At 46.1% G+C, this 26,352-nt stretch overlaps 1 protein-coding gene across 1 annotated transcript in view; it reads left to right on the top strand.

The window, feature by feature from the left end:
- Nucleotides 1-6,762: 6,762 nt before the first annotated feature.
- Nucleotides 6,763-26,352, top strand: part of LOC121548495 (protein PALS1-like) — a 28,301-nt gene continuing 8,711 nt past the window's right edge. Inside the window, exons 1-4 of the mRNA XM_041859948.2 lie at nt 6,763-6,969; nt 14,657-15,215; nt 20,236-20,447; nt 24,583-24,660. Of these exons, the coding sequence (XP_041715882.1) occupies nt 14,804-15,215; nt 20,236-20,447; nt 24,583-24,660 (702 nt within the window). The 5' untranslated portion in view covers nt 6,763-6,969; nt 14,657-14,803. The remainder of the gene's footprint in view (nt 6,970-14,656; nt 15,216-20,235; nt 20,448-24,582; nt 24,661-26,352) is intronic.

Below are 26,352 nucleotides of genomic sequence, written 5' to 3'. Positions count from 1 at the left end.
CCTGTACGTCCTGTACTAGCACCACGCACGTGCCGTGCGAAGATGGGCATCCAGCCAGGACGGGGTGTGCCGGCTCAACGCTCCTGGTCTCCAGTATGCCTCCTCGGTCCTGCATATCCTGCGCCGGTTCTACGTACTGTATCGCCAGTACGCGTGCACAGCCCAGTGCGTCCTGTGCCAGCGCCCCGCATGTGTAGTGCGAAAGTGGGTAGCCAGCCAGGACGGGTTGTGCCAGCTCTCTGCTCCAGACCTCCAGTCCGCCTTCGCAGTCCGGTCCGGCCCGTTCCTGCTCCTCGCACCAAGCCAGTGGTGCGCGTCGCCAGCCCGACCCGGCCCGTTCCTGCCCCTCGCACCAAGCCAGTGGTGCGCGTCGCCAGCCCGGCCCGGCCTGTTCCTGCCCCTTGCACCAAGCCAGTGGTGCGTGTCGCCAGCCCGGCCCTGTTCCTGCCCCTCGCACCAAGCCAGTGGTGCGCGTCGCCAGCCCGGTCCAGCCTGTTCCTGCCCCTCGCACCAAGCCAGTGGTGCGCGTCGCCAGCCCGGCCCGGCCTGTTCCTGCCCCTTGCACCAAGCCAGTGGTGCGCGTCGCCAGCCCGGCCCGGCCTGTTCCTGCCCCTTGCACCAAGCCAGTGGTGCGCGTCGCCAGCCCGGCCCTGTTCCTGCCCCTCGCACCAAGCCAGTGGTGCGCGTCGCAAGCCCGGTCCAGCCTGTTCCTGTCCCTCGCACCAAGCCAGTGGTGCGCGTCGCCAGCCCGGCCCGGCCTGTTCCTGCCCCTCGCACCAAGCCGGTGGTGCGCGTCGCCAGCCCGGCCCGGCCTGTTCCTGCCCCTCGCACCAAGCCAGTGGTGCGCGTCGCCAGCCCGGCCCGGCCTGTTTCTGCTCCTCGCACCAAGCCAGTGGTGCATGTTCCTCGTCCGGTTCGGCCCGTGCCTGCTCCTCGCACCAGACCAGTGGTGAGTGTGTCCAGTCCGGCATGACCCGTGCCCGTTCCACCGGTGCCTGGTCCGGCACCAGTCAGCAGCTCCAGTCCGGAGTCAGAGCAGTCCGCTCTACCAGTGCCTGATCCAGCTCCGGTAACCTGCTCCAGTCCGGAGCCAGAGCAGTCCGCTCCACCGGTGCCTGATCCAGCTCCGGTCAGCGGCTCCACTCCGGAGCCAGAGCAGTCCGCTCCACCGGGGTCCAGTCCAGGTCCGGTCAGCGGCTCCAGTCCGGACCCAGACGTCAGCCCCTCTCCAGGTTCGGGGTCTCCCACACCAGGGTCCAGACAGGGCTTGGAGTATAGTGGGAGGAAGGAGAGGGGAAGCAGCGCGCCGAGGTCCAGACCAGACCAGGGGCGCAACAGGGAGGCGAAGAATAGGTGGTTGTCACGCCCGGAGCCGGATCCGCCTCCGAGGCGGAATGCCCACCCCTACCCTGTTTAGTAAAGGTTGTGCGGTCGGAGTCCGCACCTTTTGGGGGGGGTACTGTCACGCCCTGACTCTGGGGACTCTTATTTGTTGAGTCAGGGTGTGTATTTTCATTGTGGTGTATTGTCTATGTTGTATATTCTAGTATGTGTATTTTACGTTGGCCGGTGTGGTTTCCAATCAGAGGCAGCTGTCGCTCATTATCTCTGATTGGGGTCAATACTTAGGCAGCCTATTGGCACTAGTGGGTTGTGGGATCTTGTTCCGTGTTAGGTATGTTGTTTGTGTACCTTGGACTTCACGTTTCGTTTCTTGTTTTGTTGTTGTGTTTAATAGTCAAATAAACATGTATGCATATCACGCTGCGCCTTGGTCTGACCCGTCGATGGACGAACGTGACAGTGTTACACTTGTTTTCTTAACTTTTTAAGTAAATTCTTAAAACCATATGTTTGATGCATTTGATACCATTCCACTTATTCCGCTCCAGCCATTACCACGAGCCCGTCTTCCCTTATTAAGGTGCCACCAATCTCCTGTGACTGAGTATACAAAACATTAAAGACACCTGCTATTTCCATGACATAGACTGACCAGGTAAATCCAGGTGAAAGCTATGATCCCTTATTGATGTAAATTGTTAAATCCACAAATCAGTGTAGATGAAAGTGAGGAGACAGGTTAAATAATTATTTTCAAGCCTTGAAACAGTTGAGATATAGATTGTGTATGTGTGCCATTCAGAGGGTGAACGGGGAAGACAAAAGATTTCAGTGCCTTTGAACAGGGTACGGTAGTAGGTGCCAGGCGCACCGGTTTGTGTCAAGAACTGCAATGCTGCTGGGTTTTTCACGCTCAACAGTTTCCCGTGTGTTTCAAGAATGGTCCACCACCCAAAGGACATCCAGCAAACTTGACACAACTGTGGGAAGCATTGGAGTCAACATGGGCCAGCATCCCTGTGGAACACTTTCGATACCTTGTCGAGTCCATGTCCTGACGAATTAAGGCTGTTCTGAGGTCAACTCAATATTAGGAATGTTTCCTTAATGTTTTGTACACTCAGTGTATATGTTACTTATTTGATTACTGTCACTTTTGTCGCCATTGAACTGTGTGAGAAGTAGGGCCTACATGACATTAACATTTGATTTGACTGGATTTGATTTGTCATCACCAGCGGATCCAGGTGACCAGGACTGGCCCTTGTTATCTGATATATTTTTCACACACATAATCATTTACAGTACTTTTCCAAATGGACATCCAATGTACCTTAAATAATACAAATCTATAAATATATACTGTGTATATATATAAACAAAAATAAGTGGTGACGGAGTAGGCATGCCGCTGGCTGGCCCGTGTACACAAGGGTCGAAACAACGTGGTGAAACACCGCCTCCCATTCATTTTCGATGGAAGGAAAGCGGTGAAAAGGGGACCGTTGGGAGGCGAGAACGTGGCATGGGAGGTGGTGAAAAAGTTCACGGCCTGTGTACGCTGGCACACGGAAAATTGCCGCATGCCGCTTCAGCCGCCCAGAGTGGCTCGCTTGTGGGCGTCCTGGCAGCATATGGCAGCATATAGCAATAGTTTGGTTGTGCATAAAAAATTCAGCATAGTAAATGTGTATGAAGGTCTGGTTATTAAATGGTTAAATAGTTTAATCCATTCTCCTTTCATGAATTTATTCAAGGTAAATAGTCATATGCTCTAAACCTCTCTGGTGACAAACACACTTTGCTGCCCTGTTTCCAATCATCCACATGGCTGAGAGAACCTATTCAAGTAAGTAAATACATTTTGAAAATGTAAAATAAACTGAGGTATTATTAGCTATCTAGCTACTGTACAGTGCAGGCTAACTCAAATTAACTGCTAACATAGCTAGCTAGCTATCTAGCCAACTTTACATACTGTATAGCTAGCTAGCTAAGTGAATTCAATATCACCAGCTACCTAACTTCATATTAGCTAGCTATCGTCATTGTAAAAAACAAACTCCAAATGCATTTGTAGGTAGCTAGCTAACAGCCATGGAGGAGGGTGAAAGGATAGCAGCCCCAACTGTCAAAGGGGAGAGAGTAGGCTATTCTGGATAGGGCAGGTACTTTTGTGTAGTTCCAGTCCCTAGAAGTGAGGAATGAGATAATAGTAACATAATATTCAGTGCTGTCTAATTTGAGTATAATGAAGTCTGTTTCTTGTGAGGTTTTCTGTCCTCAGATACAGAGAGCTGTGAAAGCCTGTCTGCAGATGAAGAGGTCCCAATGAAGAGCAGTGGTTCTCAGTCCTGGTCCTGGGGACTCAAAGGGGTGCAAATTTTTGCACTACAAAGCTGATTCAAATGATCAAGTCATCATCAAGCTTCAAGTGGCATTTATGTATTCATTTGTGATGCTATCCTTGAAATGATCCTGCTGTTGTCCCATGCTACATTTACATTTACGTCATTTAGCAGACGCTCTTATCCAGAGCTATGGGGGGGTATTCAATTATCCTTTTGATGTGAGAGAGGATGCCAACCTCCAGTCCCATCATCGCCACCTCACCCGCTCTAAGATAACCCGCCCAAGGCTGTTTAGGAGACACCGTTAGAGACACTATTATGTAATTGTGATGAACTGAGAGAATATGAAGTTTAGTAGCACTGTAATTCATTAATCATATGCTGTCTTCCCTAGTAGCACTGTAATTCATTAATCATATGCTGTTTTCCCTAGTAGCACTGTAATTCATTAATCATATGCTGTCTTCCCTAGTAGCACTGTAATTAATTAATCATATGCTGTCTTCCCTAGTAGCACTGTAATTCATTAATCATATGCTGTCTTCCCTAGTAGCACTGTAATTCATTAATCATATGCTGTCTTCCCTAGTAGCACTGTAATTCATTAATCATATGCTGTCTTCCCTAGTAGCACTGTAATTCATTAATCATATGCTGTCTTCCCTAGTAGCACTGTAATTCATTAATCATATGCTGTTTTCCCTAGTAGCACTGTAATTCATTAATCATATGCTGTTTTCCCTAGTAGCACTGTAATTCATTAATCATATGCTGTCTTCCCTAGTAGCACTGTAATTCATTAATCATATGCTGTCTTCCCTAGTAGCACTGTAATTAATTAATCATATGCTGTTTTCCCTAGTAGCACTGTAATTCATTAATCATATGCTGTTTTCCCTAGTAGCACTGTAATTAATTAATCATATGCTGTTTTCCCTAGTAGCACTGTAATTCATTAATCATATGCTGTTTTCCCTAGTAGCACTGTAATTCATTAATCATATGCTGTTTTCCCTGCTCCTCTGTTCTTATCTCTTTCCCTTTCTGTCTTTTACACTCTCACACCTCTCTCCCACCTCCTCTTTCTTCCTCTGTTTTTATAATGGACACCAGATGTGCATTGAAGTACAGATTGAACTTGTATTTATAATATTACAATTATATAATATTTATAATGCATGTATTATGTATTTATAACACTTGGATAATGAACTTCTTTCAATAAAGTGTTTCACATTCTCTACTGGAATTAGTTCACATTCTCTACTGGTTGAAATTAAGTATCTTGTTTGATGAAATACTACACCTATCCTGTGTCCTCAGATCAGTGCAGATGAAGGAAATGAAATATTGAGATGCATGTGTTTTAGAGTATATACATGATGCATAGGAAGTGTAGTGTACTGTTTTTAAAATTCTGGTTATGTATATATGAATTACAAATCAGCCTTTAACTAGTTAAATCATGTGTTCCAGTCTATTGTAGAGTTCAATGTGTAACCACTGATGTCCCAGGACCAGGATTGGTAAACACTGTTGAAGTGTACAATTGTAATACATACATGCAGACACAGCATCATTCAAATACAGGATGTTGATACTCCTGGTATTGGATATGACTGAAAAATAATGTCTCACATACATTCATACCTGAACCATAGCTTTATTTGTCAAGGTAGAGTACATGATCAGTGAATATATTCAATGTACAGGCTACAATGTGGGGGAACTCAAGCTTGGTAATAACTACATGTACGACTTGGCGCAATAAAGTTATATTATATTCTACTGAATTCATAGGCTTCATTGATGCCATTCAGACTGTCTTGAAGTTGATACAACCGGCTATGATAGCTGAGGTTCATAGCTAGCTAGCTAATATTGACATTATAATATTGACATGTAACAGTCATGTGTGTAACAGTAATTTTCTGCAGTTTCTTGGGGATTAATGATTAACTGGTGGAAGCATTTAAAACCACTGTTCTGAACTAATATTAATACCAAACATTTTAGGGTCCATACACAGATCGGCTACATAGCTAGCTACATCCATAGGCATACAGGTATTTTTATAGCTAATTCACTACACAATAAGACAGAAAATAGTTAGCTAGCCACGTTACTTCAGCTGCATTGCATGGCAAATATCAGCAAGGCAAGCTTACAAAATTGTACATCCAATTCGCAGTAAATGCTTCCCTTACGAAAAAAGATTGCAGTCAGAGTGCTTAGAGTACAGTATAACTGCAGTATGGTGCAAATACTGCGTCCAAAAGAACACAGTTATTTTTACTGCAGTTATTCTGCAATTACTGCGTCCAAAATACCACAGTCGACTGCAGTTACTGCACTTTTACTGCAGTTTCAAAACTGCAATCTTTTTTTGTAAGGGTTTAGCTAGCTAGATTCTTTACATCCACTGTTTCACAAGATGACAGCCTGGTTTGGCCGTTTTTATCAGGAACGCCGCCCACTAGTGTACACCGCCGTGAGTGAGGCGATGGGCAAAAAAGCTGTCGCAAGGCGAGTGACCACCCTGGCGGGCTGCGTGCCTCTGGAGTGATCGTTGCTAGCTGGATAGTAGGCCTATGCAAGGTATATTGTTTTTCATTCCTTAACACAGAAATCATGGTTAATTATGTTTTTTGTCCGTAACTTGACAAAGTCCTTAAATTTTAGAAGGATAAAAAAAGGGTTTCGAAATAATGACATTGTTGATCCCTTGGCAATTTTAGGGTTAATTGCGTCCTTTTTTTATTGACTTCCTGCGCACTGGCAGGTGACATAACTATAATTCTACTAGTCACATATGATGGTGAGGTGCACACTGTACAGTCTATTCTAAATAACTCCACTAATTCAGACCAAAGTCATATTTTTTGTCATATTTATCTTATTATGCAGGCTATTTATATCCAGCTAAAAGTAGTTCACTATTTGAGGAATAGGATGTGAAGTTATCGCAGGCTATTGAAAGGCGAACACTTTGGCGCATGACCATTGAAATGGTAAACTAAGTGGCGCTGTGGAGTTGCCTGGAGATGCTCAAACTCCATGCGTAGTTAACACTGCAATGGTGCAAGCCATCCCAACTCACCACAGACCGGCCAAGTAGCTACGATCATAGCTACGATCATGTGAGACCAGCCAGCAAGAAGAATAAAGACAATACGGCTACGCGCATCTTGAAAATGTTCTGTGCGCAATAGAACCGATATTTCAGAACCATTGCATATTACGGGATTACTTCTTCTTTAAAGACCTGGAAGCGGTGAGTAGACTTCTCTGTGTAGTAAGACTGTTGAGTCCGATCCGATTGTCTAGAAACATTAATTGAATACTAAGTTCGCCAACTTGATTTGCGCACTCTTGTGTGTGTAGAATGCGCTGTCTATGGTGTGTAATGACCATCTCGCTGTTTGTATTCCAACTTTTTTATTAAAGCAATCACAAACACCGAAATCACAAGGTGGTAGCCTACAACTGCATCAATTTAACTTATATCAAATTGTGCTGTATTTCACAAGTTAAAGTGGATGTTTATCACAATTGAAACTGTACAGGACAGATCTGCACTCCAAATTGAGGCTATATTTGTTGTAGTGCCGCTATCTATGTAAGTAGAACCTGTTGCTTCCAGTATTAGCCACTATTTGAACATGTTCATCTGTTGAATGGACATTTAATAATAGGTTTAGCTTTAGCCAGCAGTGAAAGCTCTCGGCTATCTAAGTAGCTATAAGAATGACTTATTTTAACTATGAGCACATGGCTGTTCTTCTGTAGCCTAAATGAATTCTATGGATACATTTCTATGTATCTACATTTTACAGGCCAATGTTGAAAACCTTTCCAATTTCGGCACCCTTTTGACTTATGAGTCCACCTGACATTTTAAAGCCATTTTAAAATAGACTTATACAGTCGACTCCGGGGCATGAGTGATTAGTCACTCTGACAAGTAGCTTAGCCACCAGCTGTAAGGAACAGTACTTAATTAGCCACCAATTTGTACCTGTTTTTCCAGAGGGGGCCCCTCTTATCAATGTCCTCCTCAATGAATCAGTTAGCTAGGAGCTAGTTTAATTACAGTCACAGTTAAGCTCTGAGCCCTATGGTCTAGTCTAGGGCCTTCTGTTGGTGAACTGATTTTCTACACTTCTAAATTATATGAGTGAATATAATCAAATGTATGCCTACATTTTTGATAAAGTTACCCCCACAAAGGGTGTGTATGCGCGCATGCGTGTTTGTGTGCTTGCCTGCATATGGATGTAAATGACTGTGTGTGTCTGTGTGTGTCTGTGTGTGTGTGTACATTCAAATCTTCATTTACACAAAGTAATCTCATCAGAACCTGTGTAGCTCAGTTGGTAGGGCATGGCGTTTGCAACGCCAGGGTTGTGGGTTCGATTCCCGCGGGGGGCCAGTATGAAAATGTATTCACTCACTAACTGTAAGTCGCTCTGGATAAGAGCGTCTGCTAAATGACTAAAATGTAAATGTAAACCTATGCCAGCTCCCATGGTCTCTCCTCAGTGTCATGCTGCTGACAGAACTGGAAGCCTGGAGGACTACATTAGACCAGGAGATCCTTCCTTCCCAGGCTTAACCAACCCCACAGGAGAGGAACAGATGGTCTTGGTGGCTGTCTGTTTGTCAGCCTCGCTGTGTGCTAAACAGATACAGGAGGGGGAGAGAGTAGACCTGCCAGACATGATTAGCTGGGTGAAGGGGTTAGGGGGGTTACCATGTGCCGTGGCTGGCTGCCTCTCTCTGACAGCAGGAATCTCAGAGGTGTCTGTCCAAGAAAAGCTGAGAACTGCCCAAGAAAATCTAGAATTATTACATTGATGACATGCTCATGTTATTTCCTGTTCAAGCCATTTTTTTCTGGGTTTCCTTTGAGTCATGTTATTTCTAGACAATACAAACTTCACCTTTGTGAGAACGTTTTCCTCGCGTCTTGAAATACGTATAATCCTCACACACAAAACGCTTCCTCCTCATCCATTCTCGTCTCTTTCTGAAGAAAGAAATACTGACATTTGGCCTCGTAAAAAAATGACTTGCAAGTTCAGTTGCCCTTGAGTATGGTATACACACCTGCTCACTCTATTTCCCAAGAGAGTGAACATCTAGTAGTCATACAACCATATAGTGGGTTAATCCAGATTAATACTGGGTAACATCCTTAAAATAGATTGTAATCCACAGCAGCAATGGCAGATCAGGTTGGTTGTATTCTCGTAGTGTACCGGTACTGGTTGAGTGCAATATGCTACACTTCCTGTCAAATGTTATATCCCTATTATGGATGGCTGTAGATGAATACAATCAGCCTGAAGGACCCAGGGAGCAAAGAGGTAAGTGGTGAGGGGTTATTCAATGACAGAGAGATACTCAGGCAAGGCCAGGTGGGGACAGAGTGACAGACATAGGGGTGGATGGGCCTGCTGGACTCGAGGGATTGCAGCAGGTAAAGTGAGGGCAGGCCAGGGAGGTTGCCGTGTAAGGAGTTAGATTAGCTCTTCTGTTGATTAGAAACTAGGAGGAGAAAATTGTGGTTCTGGTAGTAATGTATACAGAAGGTGGTTCTGGTAGTAATGTATATAGTAAGTAGTTCTGGTAGTAAGGTATATAGTAGATGGTTCTGGTAGTAATGTATACAGTAGGTGGTTCTGGTAGTAATGTATATAGTAGATGGTTCTGGTAGTAAGGTATACAGTAGGTGGTTCTGGTAGTAATGTACAGTACCAGTCAAACATTTGGACACACCTACTCATTCAATGGTTTTTCTTTATTTTTACTATTTTCTACATTGTAGAATAATAGTGAAGACATCAAATCTATGTAATAACACATATGGAATCATGTAGTAACCAAAAAAGTGTTAAACAAATCAAAATATATTTTATATTTGAGATTCTTCAAAGAAGTCACCCTTTGCCTTGATGACAGCTTTGCACACTCTTGGCATTCTCTCAACCAGCTTCACCTGGAATGCTTTTCCAACAGTCTTGAAGGAGTTCCCACATATGCTGAGCACTTGTTGGCTGCTTTTCCTTCACTCTGTGGTCCGACTCATCCCAAACCATCTCAATTGGGTTGAGGTCAGGGGATTGTGGAGGCCAGGTCATCTGATGTAGCACTCCATCACTCTCCTTCTTGGTAAAATAGCCCTTACACAGCCCGGAGTTGTGATGGGTCATTGTCCTGTTGAAAAACAAATGATAGTCCCACTAAACCCAAACCAGGTGAGATGGCTTATCACTGCAGAATGATGTGGTAGCCATGCTGGTTAAGTGTTCCTTGAATTCTAAATAAATCACAGACAGTGTCACCAGCAAAGCACCCCCACACCATAACACCTCCTCCTCCATGCTTTACAGTGAGAAATACACATGCAGAGATAATCCGTTCAACCACACCGCGTCTCACAAAGCCACGGCGGTTGGAACCAAAAATCTCAAATTTGGACTCCAGACCAAAGGACAAATGATCACCGGTCTATTGTCCATTGCTCGTGTTTCTTGGCCCAAGCAAGTCTCTTCTTCTTATTGGTGTCCTTTAGTAGTGGTTTCTTTGCAGCAATTCAACCATGATGGCCTGATTCACACAGTCTCCTCTGAACAGTTGATGTTGAGATGTCTGTTACTTGAACTCTGTGAAGCATTTATTTGGGCTGCAATTTCTGAGGCTGTGTCACGAACGTCTAACATAGAGGAGGACCAAGGCGCAGCGTTGAACGTGAACATATTTATTTAATAAATGATCACACGACAAAAACAACAAAACGATGACGTGACAGTCTATGGTCAATAAACAAACCAAACACGAACAAAATCCCACAAACCCGAATGAAAAACAGACAGTTAAAATATGGCTCCCAATCAGAGACAACCCACGACAGCTGACACTCGTTGCCTCTGATTGGGAGTCACTCTGGCCAACATAGAAATAAACACCCATAGAAACAAAACCCATAGATCTACACGCCCTGGCTCAACATAACAGTGTCCCCAGAGCCAGGGCGGGACAGTACCCCCCCCTAAAGGCGCGGACTCCGACCGCGTCAACCAAAACCCACAGGGGAGGGACCGGATGGGCACTCCGCCTAGGCGGCGGATCCGGCTCCGGGCCTGATCCCCGCTCCCTCTCCAACCCCCCAAAGTACCCCTGGTCCGGTCTGGCCCCGCTGGCCGGAGCTGGACTGCACACTGGTGGAGCGGATTGCTCTAGCTCCGGCGTGAAGCATCTGACCGGTGCCGGACCAGCCACCGGTGGAACAGGCACAGGCCGTGCCGGACTGACGACGCACACCCCTGGCTTGGTGTGGGGAGCAGGAGCGGGCCGAGCCGGGCTGTCGGGCGCACCCCTGACTTGGTGCGGGGAACAGGCACGGGCCGTGCCGGACTGACGACGCACACCACTGGCTTGGTGTGGGGAGCAGGAGCGGGCCGAGCCGGGCTGTCGAAGCGCACCCCTGACTTGGTGCGGGGTGCAGGAACGGGCCGAGCCGGGCTGACGAGCGCACCACTGACTTGGTGCGGGGAGCAGGAACGGGCCGAGCCGGGCTGTCGGGCGCACCCCTGACTTGGTGCGGGGAGCAGGAACGGGCCGAGCCGGGCTGTCGAGCGCACCACTGACTTGGTGCGGGGAGCAGGAACGGGCCGAGCCGGGCTGTCGAAGCGCACCCCTGACTTGGTGCGGGGAGCAGGAATGGGCCGGACTGGGCTGGCGACGCGCACCGTAGACTTGGTGCGAGTGGCAGGAACAGGCCGGACCGTACTGGGAACACACACCACTGGCCCTACGTGGGGATCAGGAACAGGCCGGACCGGACTGGCAACACACGCCAGTACCTCTCGCCGTGCCTCTACATCCTCCCTTCCCCTGGTGACCAGTGACTCCCGTAACCTGGCGGCCTCCTGCTGCCCCGTCGTCCACGGCGTTAGCCCCCCCCTAAAAATGTTCTGGGCGTCTCCCCTACCCGTGGACCAGGTCTCCATGTCCCTCGCCAGCCTTTCGCCCTTCTGCCACAAGGTCAAGCCCTTCTCTTCCTCACTCGGCTTGACCCAGTCGAGGAGGTGAAGGAGATCTGTTAGGGATCTCCCTGGCGATGGCTCCTGGACACGCTGCTTGGTCACATCTTGGTGGGATTTTCTGTCACGAACGTCTAACATAGAGGAGGACCAAGGCGCAGCGTTGAACGTGAACATATTTATTTAATAAATGATCACACGACAAAAACAACAAAACGATGACGTGACAGTCTATGGTCAATAAACAAACCAAACACGAACAAAATCCCACAAACCCGAATGAAAAACAGACAGTTAAAATATGGCTCCCAATCAGAGACAACCCACGACAGCTGACACTCGTTGCCTCTGATTGGGAGTCACTCTGGCCAACATAGAAATAAACACCCATAGAAACAAAACCCATAGATCTACACACCCTGGCTCAACATAACAGTGTCCCCAGAGCCAGGGCGTGACAGGCTGGTAACTCTAATGAACTTATCCTCTGCAGCAGAGGTAACTCTGGGTCTTCCATTCCTGTGGCGGTCCTCATGAGAGCCAGTTTCATCATAGCGCTTGATGGTGTTTGCAACTGCACTTGAAGAAACTTTCAAAGTGCTTGTAATTCTCCGTATTGACTGACCTTCATGTCTTAAAGTAATGATGAAGTGTTGTTTCTCAATGCTTATTTGAGCAGTTCTTGCCGTAATATGGACTTGGTCTTTTACCAAATAGGGCTATCTTCTGTATACCCCCTTACCTTGTCCCAACACCACTGATTGGCTCAAACGCATTAAGAAGGAAATAAATTCCACAAATTAACTTTTAAGAAGGCACACCTGTTAATTGAAATGCATTCCAGGTGACTACCTCATGAAGCTGGTTGAGAGAATGCCAAGAGTGTGCAAAGCTGTCATCAAGGCAAAGGGTGGCTATTTGAAGATTATAAAATATATTTTGATTGGTTTAACACTTTTTTGGTTACTGCATGATTCCATATGTGTTATTTCATAGTTTTGATGTCTTCACTATTATTCTACAATGTAAAAAATAAAGAAAAACCCTTGAATGAGTAGGTGTGTCCAAACCTTTGACTGGTAGTGTATATAGTAGGTGGTTCTGGTAGTAAGGTGAATATAGTAGGTGGTTCTGGTAGTAATGTATGCAGGAGGTGGTTCTGGTAGTAAGGTATATAGTAGATGGTTCTGGTAGTAAGGTATATAGTAGATGGTAGACAGGAGGTGAGATAGGTAATCAACAAAGATCAGGGTGAAGTAACCAGATTGGTTATTATTGTCTGGACCTTTAGGCCTAAATATACTGGACTAATGTACCATGTGACCCTAACCCTAAATATACTGGACTAATGTACCATGTGACCCTAACCCTAAATATACTGGACTAATGTACCATGTGCAAAATTGAACATCAGAACATTTTAAAGTACTGTATGATTAGTGTATATCAGTAGTCTCAAACCCATTTTGCCCAGGGACCAAATTCTGTGTTCACCGAGGTCCGGAGGGCCGCGATGTATTGCCTTGCCTTGGTTCTGGTAGTAAGGTTCGGAGGGCTGCGGTGTATTGCCTTGCCTTGGTTCTGGTAGTAAGGTTTGGAGGGCTGCAGTGTATTGCTTTGCCTTGGTTCTGGTAATAAGGTCCGGAGGGCTGCGGTGTATTGCTTTGCCTTGGTTCTGGTAGTAAGGTCCGGAGGGCTGCAGTGTATTGCTTTGCCTTGGTTCTGGTAGTAATGTCCGGAGGGCTGCGGTGTATTGCTTTGCCTTGGTTCTGGTAGTAAGGTTCGGAGGGCTGCGGTGTATTGCTTTGCCTTGGTTCTGGTAGTAAGGTTTGGAGGGCTGCAGTGTATTTCTTTGCCTTGGTTCTGGTAGTAAGGTCCGGAGGGCTGCGGTGTATTGCTTTTCCTTGGTTCTGGTAGTAAGGTCCGGAGGGCTGCGGTGTATTGCTTTGCCTTGGTTCTGGTAGTAAGGTCCGGAGGGCTGCGGTGTATTGCTTTGCCTTGGTTCTGGTAGTAAGGTTTGGAGGGCTGCGGTGTATTTCTTTGCCTTGGTTCTGGTAGTAAGGTCCGGAGGGCTGCGGTGTGTTGCTTTGCCTTGGTTCTGGTAGTAAGGTTCGGAGGGCTGCGGTGTATTGCTTTGCCTTGGTTCTGGTAGTAAGGTTCGGAGGGCTGCGGTGTATTGCTTTGCCTTGGTTCTGGTAGTAAGGTTTGGAGGGCTGCAGTGTATTTCTTTGCCTTGGTTCTGGTAGTAAGGTTTGGAGGGCTGCAGTGTATTTCTTTGCCTTGGTTCTGGTAGTAAGGTCCGGAGGGCTGCGGTGTATTGCTTTTCCTTGGTTCTGGTAGTAAGGTTTGGAGGGCTGCAGTGTATTTCTTTGCCCTGGTTCTGGTAGTAAGGTCCGGAGGGCTGCGGTGTATTGCTTTGCCCTGGTTCTGGTAGTAAGGTCCGGAGGGCTGCAGTGTGTTGCTTTGCCTTGGTTCTGGTAGTAAGGTTCGGAGGGCTGCGGTGTGTTGCTTTGCCTTGGTTCTGGTAGTAAGGTCCGGAGGGCTGCGGTGTATTGCTTTGCCTTGGTTCTGGTAATAAGGTCCGGAGGGCTGCGGTGTATTGCTTTGCCGTCAAAATCGGCAGAAACAGTAGACAATGCAGTATACAGCATTTACTATGACAACTCACGGTCGCAGGCCGCAGCTAGCCTGAATGCCACCAGTTTGAGACCCCTGGAGTACATAACATAAATATATTGTGGCTGTAATAATGAATAGTGTAAGCTTGATAAGAAGGAGGTAAATGGTGGTAGTCACTCATCAACATTTCATAGGCCTAGCTAGCTAGCTATCGCAAGACTTCACATTATGGCTCACAAGACTAGAACAGTGGTAATGTTGCTGCTCCATTCTAACCCTGCTTATGCATTTCAGAACCTGCTCACCATCTGAAGACAACTGTCCCAATTGAAGTGCTATGGCCCCTGCTGCAGTGAGGAGTCCTAGCCTCAGGCCTTCATAGTGGACATTGCCCTATCAACACACACAGGTGTAGGCCAGGGTCAAGCTCCCGGAGCAGGGATGATCACTTCTCACCAGAACGGAGGACCCGGATATGTAACAGAGGACCCAATGGGGCCTGTTAATGGCACGGAGGGTCCTGGGAGTGGAGCCAAGCTGCAGCAGAGAGAGAGGGCAGTGGACTGCCCCCCTGGGGACAGGGTGGTGAGGTCTGTTAGCAGCATGGTGCAGGGTTCCCGCTGCAGCGCCCAGATGGAGAGGATGCAGCAGTACCAGGAAGAGCTGAGGAGGAAGAGGGAGGAGGACACCAACAAAGGGAAGCATGAGATCGATCTCAACGCCTCGCTCAGGCTCAAGAAGCTGGCCCAGAACCCAGCCAAGACGGGTATTGACAACCCCACGTTCGAAGCACCTGAGGCGGGCAAGGAGACCAAGAATGGGAGCCCCCTGCCTGGTGGGGACACGGCTGCGGGTGAGTAGGGTCATGAGTTAATGAAGGGAGGGGGAGGAGGGGTAAAGAGGGGGAGGTGAAGGGGTAAAGAAGGGGAGGGAGGTGTGTGGGGGAGGTGAAGGGGTAAAGAGGGGGAGGGAGGTGTGTGGGGGAGGTGAAGGGGTAAAGAGGGGGAGGGGAGGTGTGGGGGACGCAAAGGGGTAAAGAGGGGGAGGGGGGGGGAGGTGTGGGGGGAGGCGAAGGGGTAAAGAGGGGGAGGGGAGGTGTGGGTGGGGGAGGAGAAGGGGTAAAGAGGGGGAGGGGAGGTGTGGGGGACGCAAAGGGTTAAAGAGGGGGAGGGAGGTGTGGGGGAGAGGTGAAGGGGTAAAGGGGGGGTAAAGAGGGGGAGGGGAGGTGTGGGGGAGAGGTGAAGGGGTAAAGGGGGGTAAAGAGGGGAGGGGAGGTGTGGGGGAGGCAAAGGGGTAAAGAGGGGGAGGGAGGTGTGGGGGGGAGAAGGGGTAAAGAGGGGGGAGGGAGGGAGGTGTGGGGGAGGTAAGGGGGTAAAGAGGGGGAGGGAGGTGTGTGGGGGAGAAGGGGTAAAGAGGGGGAGGGAGGGAGGTGTGGGGGGAGGGTAAGGGGTAAAGAGGGGGGAGGGAGGTGTGGGGGGGAGGAGAAGGGGTAAAGAGGGGGAGGGGAGGGGAGGTGTGGGGGAGGATAAGGGGTAAAGAGGGGGAGGGGAGGTGTGTGGGAGGCGAAGGGGTAAAGAGGGCGAGGGGTAGCTCTGTGAGAAGAACAATAGTGGAGTTGGGAACTTTCATGACAATTCTGTGAAACAAAGGAGTCAGAACAGTGTGTAGGGAAAGGGCTGAACCAGGGTCATTGGTGGAGTGAGAATGGGAGATTTACAAGTGAATGTCAATGGTTAGGCTCCCTCCATTTAGTCACATGGAAGTCACTCACTTCCACTCACCTCTGGTAAAGAGGATGGATCCATTTGGAGCGAAACACTTCTGTTTGGAAGTCAATTTTTCAGAGGTACTCTCATTCTTGCGTTGCACATGTAGGCCTGAAATCTATCGGTTTCATTGGAGGGTGGTTGTAAATCATATGAAGTGAACTTAATATATTTTGTGAGGTGAAACAAAATAGTTCCTCAGAGAATTTGTTTTCGTGTCAGTTGGCTAGCCTTAGAGGAGTCAGTAGGTTGTGGTTGTTGCTGCGGACCGGTTTTAGTAGACACACACACACACACACACACACACCCTCCCTGCTTCTTCTTATCTCAGGTCTACCCCTTATGAGATCACTGTCTAGATAACATTAATCAGGTAAGATGTTGTAATCAGTGGTTTATATGAAATCCATTTCTTAATCCATGTACCTGGTCACTTAAACAGAACACCTGCTGGTTTAGAACAGTAGAGAGGGCCATGTAAGGAAAGGCTTTAGCCTCCCTCTTCCCTGGTGCTGTGTCTCTGTGCTCCTCAGAGTTGCTGTATGTAGGTGGGACCTTCAGGCCAAACTTGATGCAGATGCCAGGGAGGTTGCCGTGTGAGGAGTTAGATTAGCTCTTCTGTTGATTAGAAACTAGGAGGAGAAAATTGTGGTTCTGGTAGTAATGTATACAGTAGGTGGTTCTGGTATCATTTACATTTTTAGTCATTTAGCAGACGCTCTTATCCAGAGCGACTTACAGTTTATTTTTTCATACTGGCCCCCCTTGGGAATCGAACCCACAACCCTGGCGTTGCAAACGCCATGCTCTACCAACTGAGCTACATCCCTGCCGGCCATTCCCTCCCCTACCCTGGACGACGCTGGGCCAATTGTGCGCCGCCCCATGGGTCTCCCGGTCACGGCCGGCTACGACAGAGCCTGGATTCGAACCAGGATCTCTAGTGGCACAGCTAGCACTGCGATGCAGTGCCTTAGACCACTGCGCCACTCGGGAGAGTATACATGGTAGTAATGTATACAGTAGGTGGTTCTGGTAGTAATGTATACAGTAGGTGGTTCTGGTAGTAATGTATACAGTAGGTGGTTCTGGTAGTAATGTATATAGTAGGTGGTTCTGGTAGTAATGTATATAGTAGATGGTTCTGGTAGTAAGGTATACAGTAGGTGGTTCTGGTAGTAATGTATACAGTAGGTGGTTCTGGTAGTAATGTATACAGTAGGTGGTTCTGGTAGTAATGTATATAGTAGATGGTTCTGGTAGTAATGTATATAGTAGATGGTTCTGGTAGTAAGGTATATAGTAGATGGTTCTGGTAGTAAGGTATACAGTAGGTGGTTCTGGTAGTAATGTATATAGTAGATGGTTCTGGTAGTAATGTATATAGTAGATGGTTCTGGTAGTAATGTAGATGGTTCTGGTAGTAATGTATATAGTAGATGGTTCTGGTAGTAAGGTATACAGTAGGCGGTTCTGGTAGTAATGTATATAGTAGATGGTTCTGGTAGTAATGTATATAGTAGATGGTTCTGGTAGTAAGGTATACAGTAGGTGGTTCTGGTAGTATCACAACCGGCCGTGATTGGGAGTCCCATGAGGCGGCGCACAATTGGCCCAGAGTCGTCCGGGTTTGGCCGTCATTGTAAATAAGAATTTGTTCTAAACTGACTTGCCTAGTTAAATAAAATAAAAATATAGTAGGTGGTTCTGGTAGTAAGGTATATAGTAGGTGGTTCTGGTAGTAAGGTATATAGTAGGTGGTTCTGGTAGTAATGTATACAGTAGGTGGTTCTGGTAGTAATGTATATAGTAGGTGGTTCTGGTAGTAAGGTATATAGTAGGTGGTTCTGGTAGTAAGGTATATAGTAGGTGGTTCTGGTAGTAATGTATACAGTAGGTGGTTCTGGTAGTAATGTATATAGTAGGTGGTTCTGGTAGTAAGGTATACAGTAGGTGGTTCTGGTAGTAATGTATATAGTAGATGGTTCTGGTAGTAATGTATATAGTAGATGGTTCTGGTAGTAATGTAGATGGTTCTGGTAGTAATGTATATAGTAGATGGTTCTGGTAGTAAGGTATACAGTAGGCGGTTCTGGTAGTAATGTATATAGTAGATGGTTCTGGTAGTAATGTATATAGTAGATGGTTCTGGTAGTAAGGTATACAGTAGGTGGTTCTGGTAGTATCACAACCGGCCGTGATTGGGAGTCCCATAGGGCGGCGCACAATTGGCCCAGAGTCGTCCGGGTTTGGCCGTCATTGTAAATAAGAATTTGTTCTAAACTGACTTGCCTAGTTAAATAAAATAAAAATATAGTAGGTGGTTCTGGTAGTAAGGTATATAGTAGGTGGTTCTGGTAGTAAGGTATATAGTAGGTGGTTCTGGTAGTAATGTATACAGTAGGTGGTTCTGGTAGTAATGTATATAGTAGGTGGTTCTGGTAGTAAGGTATATAGTAGGTGGTTCTGGTAGTAAGGTATATAGTAGGTGGTTCTGGTAGTAATGTATACAGTAGGTGGTTCTGGTAGTAATGTATATAGTAGGTGGTTCTGGTAGTAAGGTATATAGTAGATGGTTCTGGTAGTAATGTATACAGTAGGTGGTTCTGGTAGTAATGTATATAGTAGATGGTTCTGGTAGTAATGTATATAGTAGGTGGTTCTGGTAGTAAGGTATATAGTAGATGGTTCTGGTAGTAATGTATACAGTAGGTGGTTCTGGTAGTAATGTATATAGTAGATGGTTCTGGTAGTAAGGTATATAGTAGATGGTTCTGGTAGTAATGTATATAGTAGGTGGTTCTGGTAGTAAGGTATATAGTAGATGGTTCTGGTAGTAAGGTATATAGTAGGTGGTTCTGGTAGTAAGGTATATAGTAGGTGGTTCTGGTAGTAAGGTATATAGTAGGTGGTTCTGGTAGTAAGGTATATAGTAGATGGTTCTGGTAGTAATGTATACAGTAGGTGGTTCTGGTAGTAATGTATATAGTAGATGGTTCTGGTAGTAAGGTATATAGTAGATGGTTCTGGTAGTAATGTATATAGTAGGTGGTTCTGGTAGTAAGGTATATAGTAGATGGTTCTGGTAGTAAGGTATATAGTAGATGGTTCTGGTAGTAAGGTATATAGTAGGTGGTTCTGGTAGTAATGTATATAGTAGATGGTTCTGGTAGTAAGGTATATAGTAGATGGTTCTGGTAGTAAGGTATATAGTAGATGGTTCTGGTAGTAAGGTATATAGTAGGTGGTTCTGGTAGTAATGTATATAGTAGATGGTTCTGGTAGTAAGGTATATAGTAGGTGGTTCTGGTAGTAAGGTATATAGTAGGTGGTTCTGGTAGTAAGGTATATAGTAGATGGTTCTGGTAGTAATGTATATAGTAGATGGTTCTGGTAGTAATGTATACAGTAGGTGGTTCTGGTAGTAATGTATACAGTAGGCGGTTGCTGTATGTAGGTGGTACCTTCAGGCCAAACTTGATTCCAAATCCTGTCTGGGGTGCAGAATCCCACTGGTGCGCAACCCAAACAGGTTTTGGCACCCGAATTGACTTTGGCGTGACAATATCCCGTTAGTAACATGGTTTTAAAATTCCCACGCTGTCTCCATGCGAGCAAGTGCTTGCTAGCGCCAGAGAGATTTGAAACCGACAGACATGCGATTTACTTTCTGAAAATGCCTTGTGGACAAATGTACGACTTTGGTCTGAATGTTAAGGGTCACGGGCGTTACAGGAAGTTGTGACTCTTGCTTATAAACCTCTCTCTGGCACTAGTAAACAACACCTCGCACAGAGATGAATGATACTGGAAATGAGGCAATTGAGCCTAACCAACCTCTTTTATCATTGTTTTACATAGTTTATCGACTTCTTTGTATTGTGCCTTTACCACATATTGTATTATATTGTTGTGATTTTAATGTGGACTTCTTTGATATTTTACTGCACTGTTGAGATGTAGTTCGCAAGTAAGCATTTCATTACACCGTTTACACCCCGCTGTATCCCGTGTACACCCCGCTGTATCCCGTTGACACCCCGCTGTATCCCGTGTATATGATGAATACATTTAGATTTGGTCTCTCCTTCCCTCTCCCCTCCCCAGAGCTGGAAGAGCTGCTGGAGGCCCTACGGCGGGTGCAGAGCTTCCTGGTGGACAGCCAATCGCAGGCCGACGTGGCCCTGTTGCTGGGCCTGCTGCGCAAGGAGGACTTCCAGAGCGCTTTGGCCATCCACAGTGCCGTGGCCCAGCAGATGCAGCCGCGCGGCAGCCCGCCCTTGCCCGTCACTGCCCAGGCCCAGGGCCTCTGCCTGGAGGTAGAGTGAAATACCCCAGTACGCTAGTGATCTTGATTGATCTAGAAATTTGAATGGATCTTCTTTCACCAATGTATCAGTCAGAAGGTAGGGTGTCAGGAGGGAGGTGGAGCAGTGTTTGGAGAAGGGAGAAGAGGATTTTGGGGGATGAGAGCAGAATATGTGAAGTTGGGTGAAGGAGATATTTTGGGCAAGGAAGAACAGTACAACTGGGTAGGGAAGAGGAGAGGAGAGAGAGATGGGAAGAAGGATAAAAGGATGAGAGGATGGAGAGAGAGAAACTACAAAGACATACAACTGGTCTCTGAGCAGTGCTTGACTTGGGCAGAAGCTCACCAGAGCTGACTACCGGCACATCAAATGTTCTACTGCTTGAGCTCCTGTTCCTCTTATAGAATATTATCTCAAAAGTATTATGGAGCTCCTGCACCTTAATGTAAACAAAATGAGTACCGGCACCTATTTCAGTCCAAGTCAAGCACTGTCTCTGAGTAAGTAGAAAAAAATACTTCATTGCCAAAATGTCGCACTATCCCTTTAAACACCTCACAGCATATCCCTGCTGGGGTTAATGCTACTCACTGTACCAAGAGTGACAGAGTAACACAAACTCATCACCGTGTGCATGTCCACATCTGTCTGAACCACTCTCTACCGAACTCCTTCAGTGACAAAATACAAGAAAATACCGTAGGTCTTCTGCCACAGCCCAACCAGCTGTGATTGACCTGTGGCTCCTGTGGGTCTATACATTATGCCTATTTCATATATATACATCATTCATTGGTCTGTACAGCCACATAGTCTGTCCTGTAGATCCAGCTGACCTCTCACCACATACAGGTCATCAGGTCTTTAGGATTCCATATGACATGATGGAATTTATTACACTGCTTGTCAATGTAGCACAAACAATGTGACTTCTATCAGCCTGTGGTTCAAATAGTATTAGCTTTTCTTCCAAATTATTTAGCTGCACTTGATTGAGCTTGCCTGGCACATTGGAACCAAAGTGCAAACCTCGTCCATTTGGCACTTTGCGGCAGGCTCAATAAAATAATCAGGCATTTTAATGAAAACAAATACTATTTGGACCCAGGTCGGATTTCTATAGGAAAGCTGTCTGTAAAACAGTCAAAATATGATAACTGACAAAGAGACTGCTTTAAAAGGGTTCATTTGGAGGGCACTGAGTGTAGCACATCAGTACCATTGCTCTTGTGATCTGAAGATGACATTAAGGAAGAGGTTGTAGGCTACGATGGAGGGCCTCGGTCAGTGGGATGATGATCTCTCTCTCTCACACACACACACACCATCTCTGTGCATAGAGTAAATACATGCAGACACTCACCCAGAGCAGCTGGCACAGCGCCAGGAGGTACTTAGCAAGGTGGTAATAGTTTGAGCCAGTGGACGGTGTGTCTAAACTAAGTAGCTGGTGGCATGGGCCTTCCTGATTGGCGCCCGGGGCCAGGTCATCTCCCAGCAGCCCCTGGGTCTGGAAGGAAGTGGCCAGGGATCTGATCTGCCACATCCAGAAAAAGAAAGGACAGCAGCTTATAGGGTAGAGGGGCTGGAGGGAGGGGGGGAAGGGGGAGGAGAAAGTACGTCACCTCATTACTTTGATTAGTGTAAAGGATGAGCTACGCTAGAGCCAGGGAGAGGGAGGGAGGGAGGGAGGGAGGGAGGGAGAGGGGGGATGGAGGGAGGGAGGGAGGGAGGGAGGGAGAGGGAGGGAGAGGGGGGAGGATGGAGGGAGAGGGAGGGAGGGAGGGAGGCGGGCGATGGGGGGAGGATGGAGGAGAGGGAGGGAGGGAGGGAGGGAGGGAGGGAGGGAGGGAGGGAGGGAGGGAGGGAGGGAGGGAGGGAGGAGGGAGGGAGGGGGGGAGAGGGAGGGAGGGAGGGAGGGATGGGCGATAGAGGGGGGAGGATGGAGGGAGAGGGAGGGAGGGAGGGAGGGAGGGAGGGAGGGAGAGGGAATTGTGGATCTGTCTGGATTGTGATAGTTCTGAGGACCATGAAGTTGTTAAAAGACATACTGTAGAAACCCTAACATCATGACAGTATAACCAACTCCTCATGATTCTATTTTGACCTCGCATGTTTGGAGATGAATTCAGGGTCTTTATTTTCCAAAGCAACAGCCAGAGAGAAGAATATGGGTGTGTCCCAAATGGCACCCTATTCCCTTTATACACTCCTATATACACTCCTATATACACTCCTTTATACACTCCTTTATACACTCCTATATACACTCCTATATACACTCCTTTATACACTCCTATATACACTCCTATATACACTCCTTTATACACTCCTATATACACTCCTTTATACACTCCTATATACACTCCTTTATACACTCCTATATACACTCCTATATACACTCCTTTATACACTCCTATATACACTCCTATATACACTCCTATATACACTCCTTTATACACTCCTATATACACTCCTTTATACACTCCTTTATACACTCCTATATACACTCCTATATACACTCCTATATACACTCCTTTATACACTCCTATATACACTCCTTTATACACTCCTATATACACTCCTTTATACACTCCTATATACACTCCTTTATACACTCCTATATACACTCCTATATACACTCCTTTATACACTCCTATATACACTCCTTTATACACTCCTTTATACACTCCTATATACACTCCTTTATACACTCCTATATACACTCCTTTATACACTCCTATATACACTCCTTTATACACTCCTATATACACTCCTATATACACTCCTTTATACACTCCTATATACACTCCTTTATACACTCCTATATACACTCCTATATACACTCCTATATACACTCCTTTATACACTCCTATATACACTCCTTTATACACTCCTATATACACTCCTATATACACTCCTATATACACTCCTTTATACACTCCTATATACACTCCTATATACACTCCTATATACACTCCTATATACACTCCTATATACACTCCTATATATACACTCCTATATACACTCCTATATACACTCCTATATACACTCCTTTTGACCAGAGGGTGACATTCAGGGCGGAGACTATGTCCCGTTACAGTAGAGGAACTTCCCTGTCTGGAATGGGAAACCCCACTGTGACTTATTAGAGAGCAGCCAACTAAGGTCAGGTGTGTGTGTGTGTGTGTGTGTGTGTGTGTGTGTGTGTGTGTGTGTGTGTGTGTGTGTGTGTGTGTGTGTGTGTGTGTGTGTGTGTGTGTGTGTGTGTGGAGATGTGTGTGTGAAGGAATCCAGTTGATTATCTTAACAGCAGAATGGTAGTTTAACATGACCTTCATGTAAGAACAAAATATTTGCAGATTAAACAACCTTGATTATAAGGCAAAACATATTTACTGTTATGGCGTTCATATTTTGACAAACTACCTCTGATAGCACATGGGAGCTCAGTCATAAAGCTTACACTGTCTGCACAATGACTTTCAAGTTTTATTAGTCGTATGTACGGGATATGCATGGTATACATCATCCAACGAAATGCTTACTGGCAGGTTCCTTCTCAACAATGCAACAACAATAAGAAATAATAAAAGATAAGAATACGAACTTAAAGTAAAGAAAATGTCTCAGTAGAATAGAATAATACATTTTAGCATCAGTATAATACAGGAAGGCATAATTTATAGTCCCAATATTTACACATGTTTTGGGGAAGACAGTGACAAGCATAGCAGATGTACCATTAGTGGTTTTAACAATGATGTATTGAGAAGTCGCTTCTGAGAAATGACTAAAGCCTTGGCTAGCTTGTTGGCAACGTGTCGACTCATGACTGATGGTCAGGAAGTTGTATAATTGAACTGTCATGTTGAATCACACATAGAGCCTCAATAAGGAGTATTCAAGATTGCTGTGTGTCTACTGGTTCCTGGCTGGTGATGTTATTAACTCATTAACACTTTGAGCTGCATCGCTATTCCAGATGACCAATGATGCTGATTTAGTGCTACTTATACAGTTACCTTAATCTGACCCCTTCTCTCTCTCTCTCTCTCCCACCATCTCTTCACCTCTCTTGGACTCTCTCCCCCTCTCTTCCTCTCATTCCCTCCCTCCCCTCTCTCCCCCTCTCTCTGTCCAGGTGCAATACATCCTCCAGTCCAGTCAACATAAAGAGGGTATAGAGCTCAGCAACCTCCTCACCTCTCCCCACCTCCAGGTAAGAGACCAGGGACGCACCAGAACTCAACCCTTAACCTTGTCAGTGTTCCTGAGCTGGCCACCTGAGAGGTACTCTGGATCATATCCCGATATGGAATTTGTCAGTGTTACTCAGATATATGTGAATATGCTCCATATACTGTACCATAGGCTCCATATACCATAGGCTCCATATACTGTACCATAGGCTCCATATACCATAGGCTCCATATACCATAGGCTCCATATACCATAGGTTCCATATACCATAGGCTCCATATACCATAGGCTCCATATACTGTACCATAGGCTCCATATACCATAGCTTCCATATAACATAGCCTCCATATTCCATAGGCTCCATATACTGTACCATAGGCTCCATATACCATAGGTTCCATATACTATACCATAGGTTCCATATACTATACCATAGGTTCCATATACCATAGCTTCCATATTCCATAGGCTCCATATACCATAGGCTCCATATACTGTACCATAGGCTCCATATACCATAGGCTCCATATACTATACCATAGGCTCCATATACCATAGGCTCCATATACTATACCATAGGCTCCATATACCATATGCTCCATATACCATAGGTTCCATATACCATAGGCTCCATATACCATAGGCTCCATATACCATAGGTTCCATATACCATATGCTCCATATACCATAGGTTCCATATACCATAGGCTCCATATACCATAGGTTCCATATACCATAGGTTCCATATACCATAGGCTCCATATACCATAGGTTCCATATACCATAGGTTCCATATACCATAGGCTCAATATACCATAGGTTCCATATACCATAGGCTCCATATACCATAGGCTCCACATACCATAGGCTCCATATACCATAGGCTCCATATACCATAGGCTCCATATACCATAGGCTCCATATACCATAGGTTCCATATACGTTCATGTGAAACCCTGAGCCTTCGTCATGTGTCTGACTGTATCCAATCCTGACATCAGCCTCCTCCAGAGGAGCTAAGGGAAGTCACTGATCAGTGGGTTTTATATGGCTCGGCTCTTTAAGTGGCTTGAACTTAGCTCTGTGGCTGAACTAAAGGGCATGGGAAACAGCCCTAACTCTATGGGTCGCCCTGTCATAGTCTTTAATAACCTCTTGTATAGGTGATATAACAGGGCATCATGGGTTTTGTAGTTAGGATGGTTAACATGATGACAGTGTATCCACCTCGCACACAGAAATCCCTTTGTTTGGGCTTCCAGCCGAGCATGTCATTGATTTGTGGAGTAGCCTAAGAGTTGCCTTTTGAAACTTGACTCTGCCTTGCTGGTCAGTGTCCAGCCCAACACGCATACAGACCGGTCACTCAGTATGGATGGCTTACCGCTGACTTTTACAAGAATGACCCCAGGGCCGTGTGCCATCCTAGTGTTGACACCGCTGACATAAAGCCACCCACACTGCACTGTCATGCCATTGAGGAAAGAGATTAGACATGTCATAGGCGGTGAGGAGGAGGAGGAATGGGGAGATGCATGTCATGGATGAGGAAAGAAATAACATGCTACAGCTGGGCAGCTGAGAGGCTCAACTCCTACTGTGTATCACAGGTGGCTGGTGGCACCTTAATTGGGGAGGACGGGCTCATAGTAATGGCTGGAACGGAATTAATGAAATGGTATCAAACACATGGTTTCCATGTCCACTCACT

Source organism: Coregonus clupeaformis, chromosome 33, assembly GCF_020615455.1.
Source record: "Coregonus clupeaformis isolate EN_2021a chromosome 33, ASM2061545v1, whole genome shotgun sequence".
Classification (NCBI taxonomy): Eukaryota; Metazoa; Chordata; class Actinopteri; order Salmoniformes; family Salmonidae; genus Coregonus; species Coregonus clupeaformis.
Note: the sequence above shows the minus strand (reverse complement) of the source record. Positions and strands in the feature narration are given on the sequence as shown.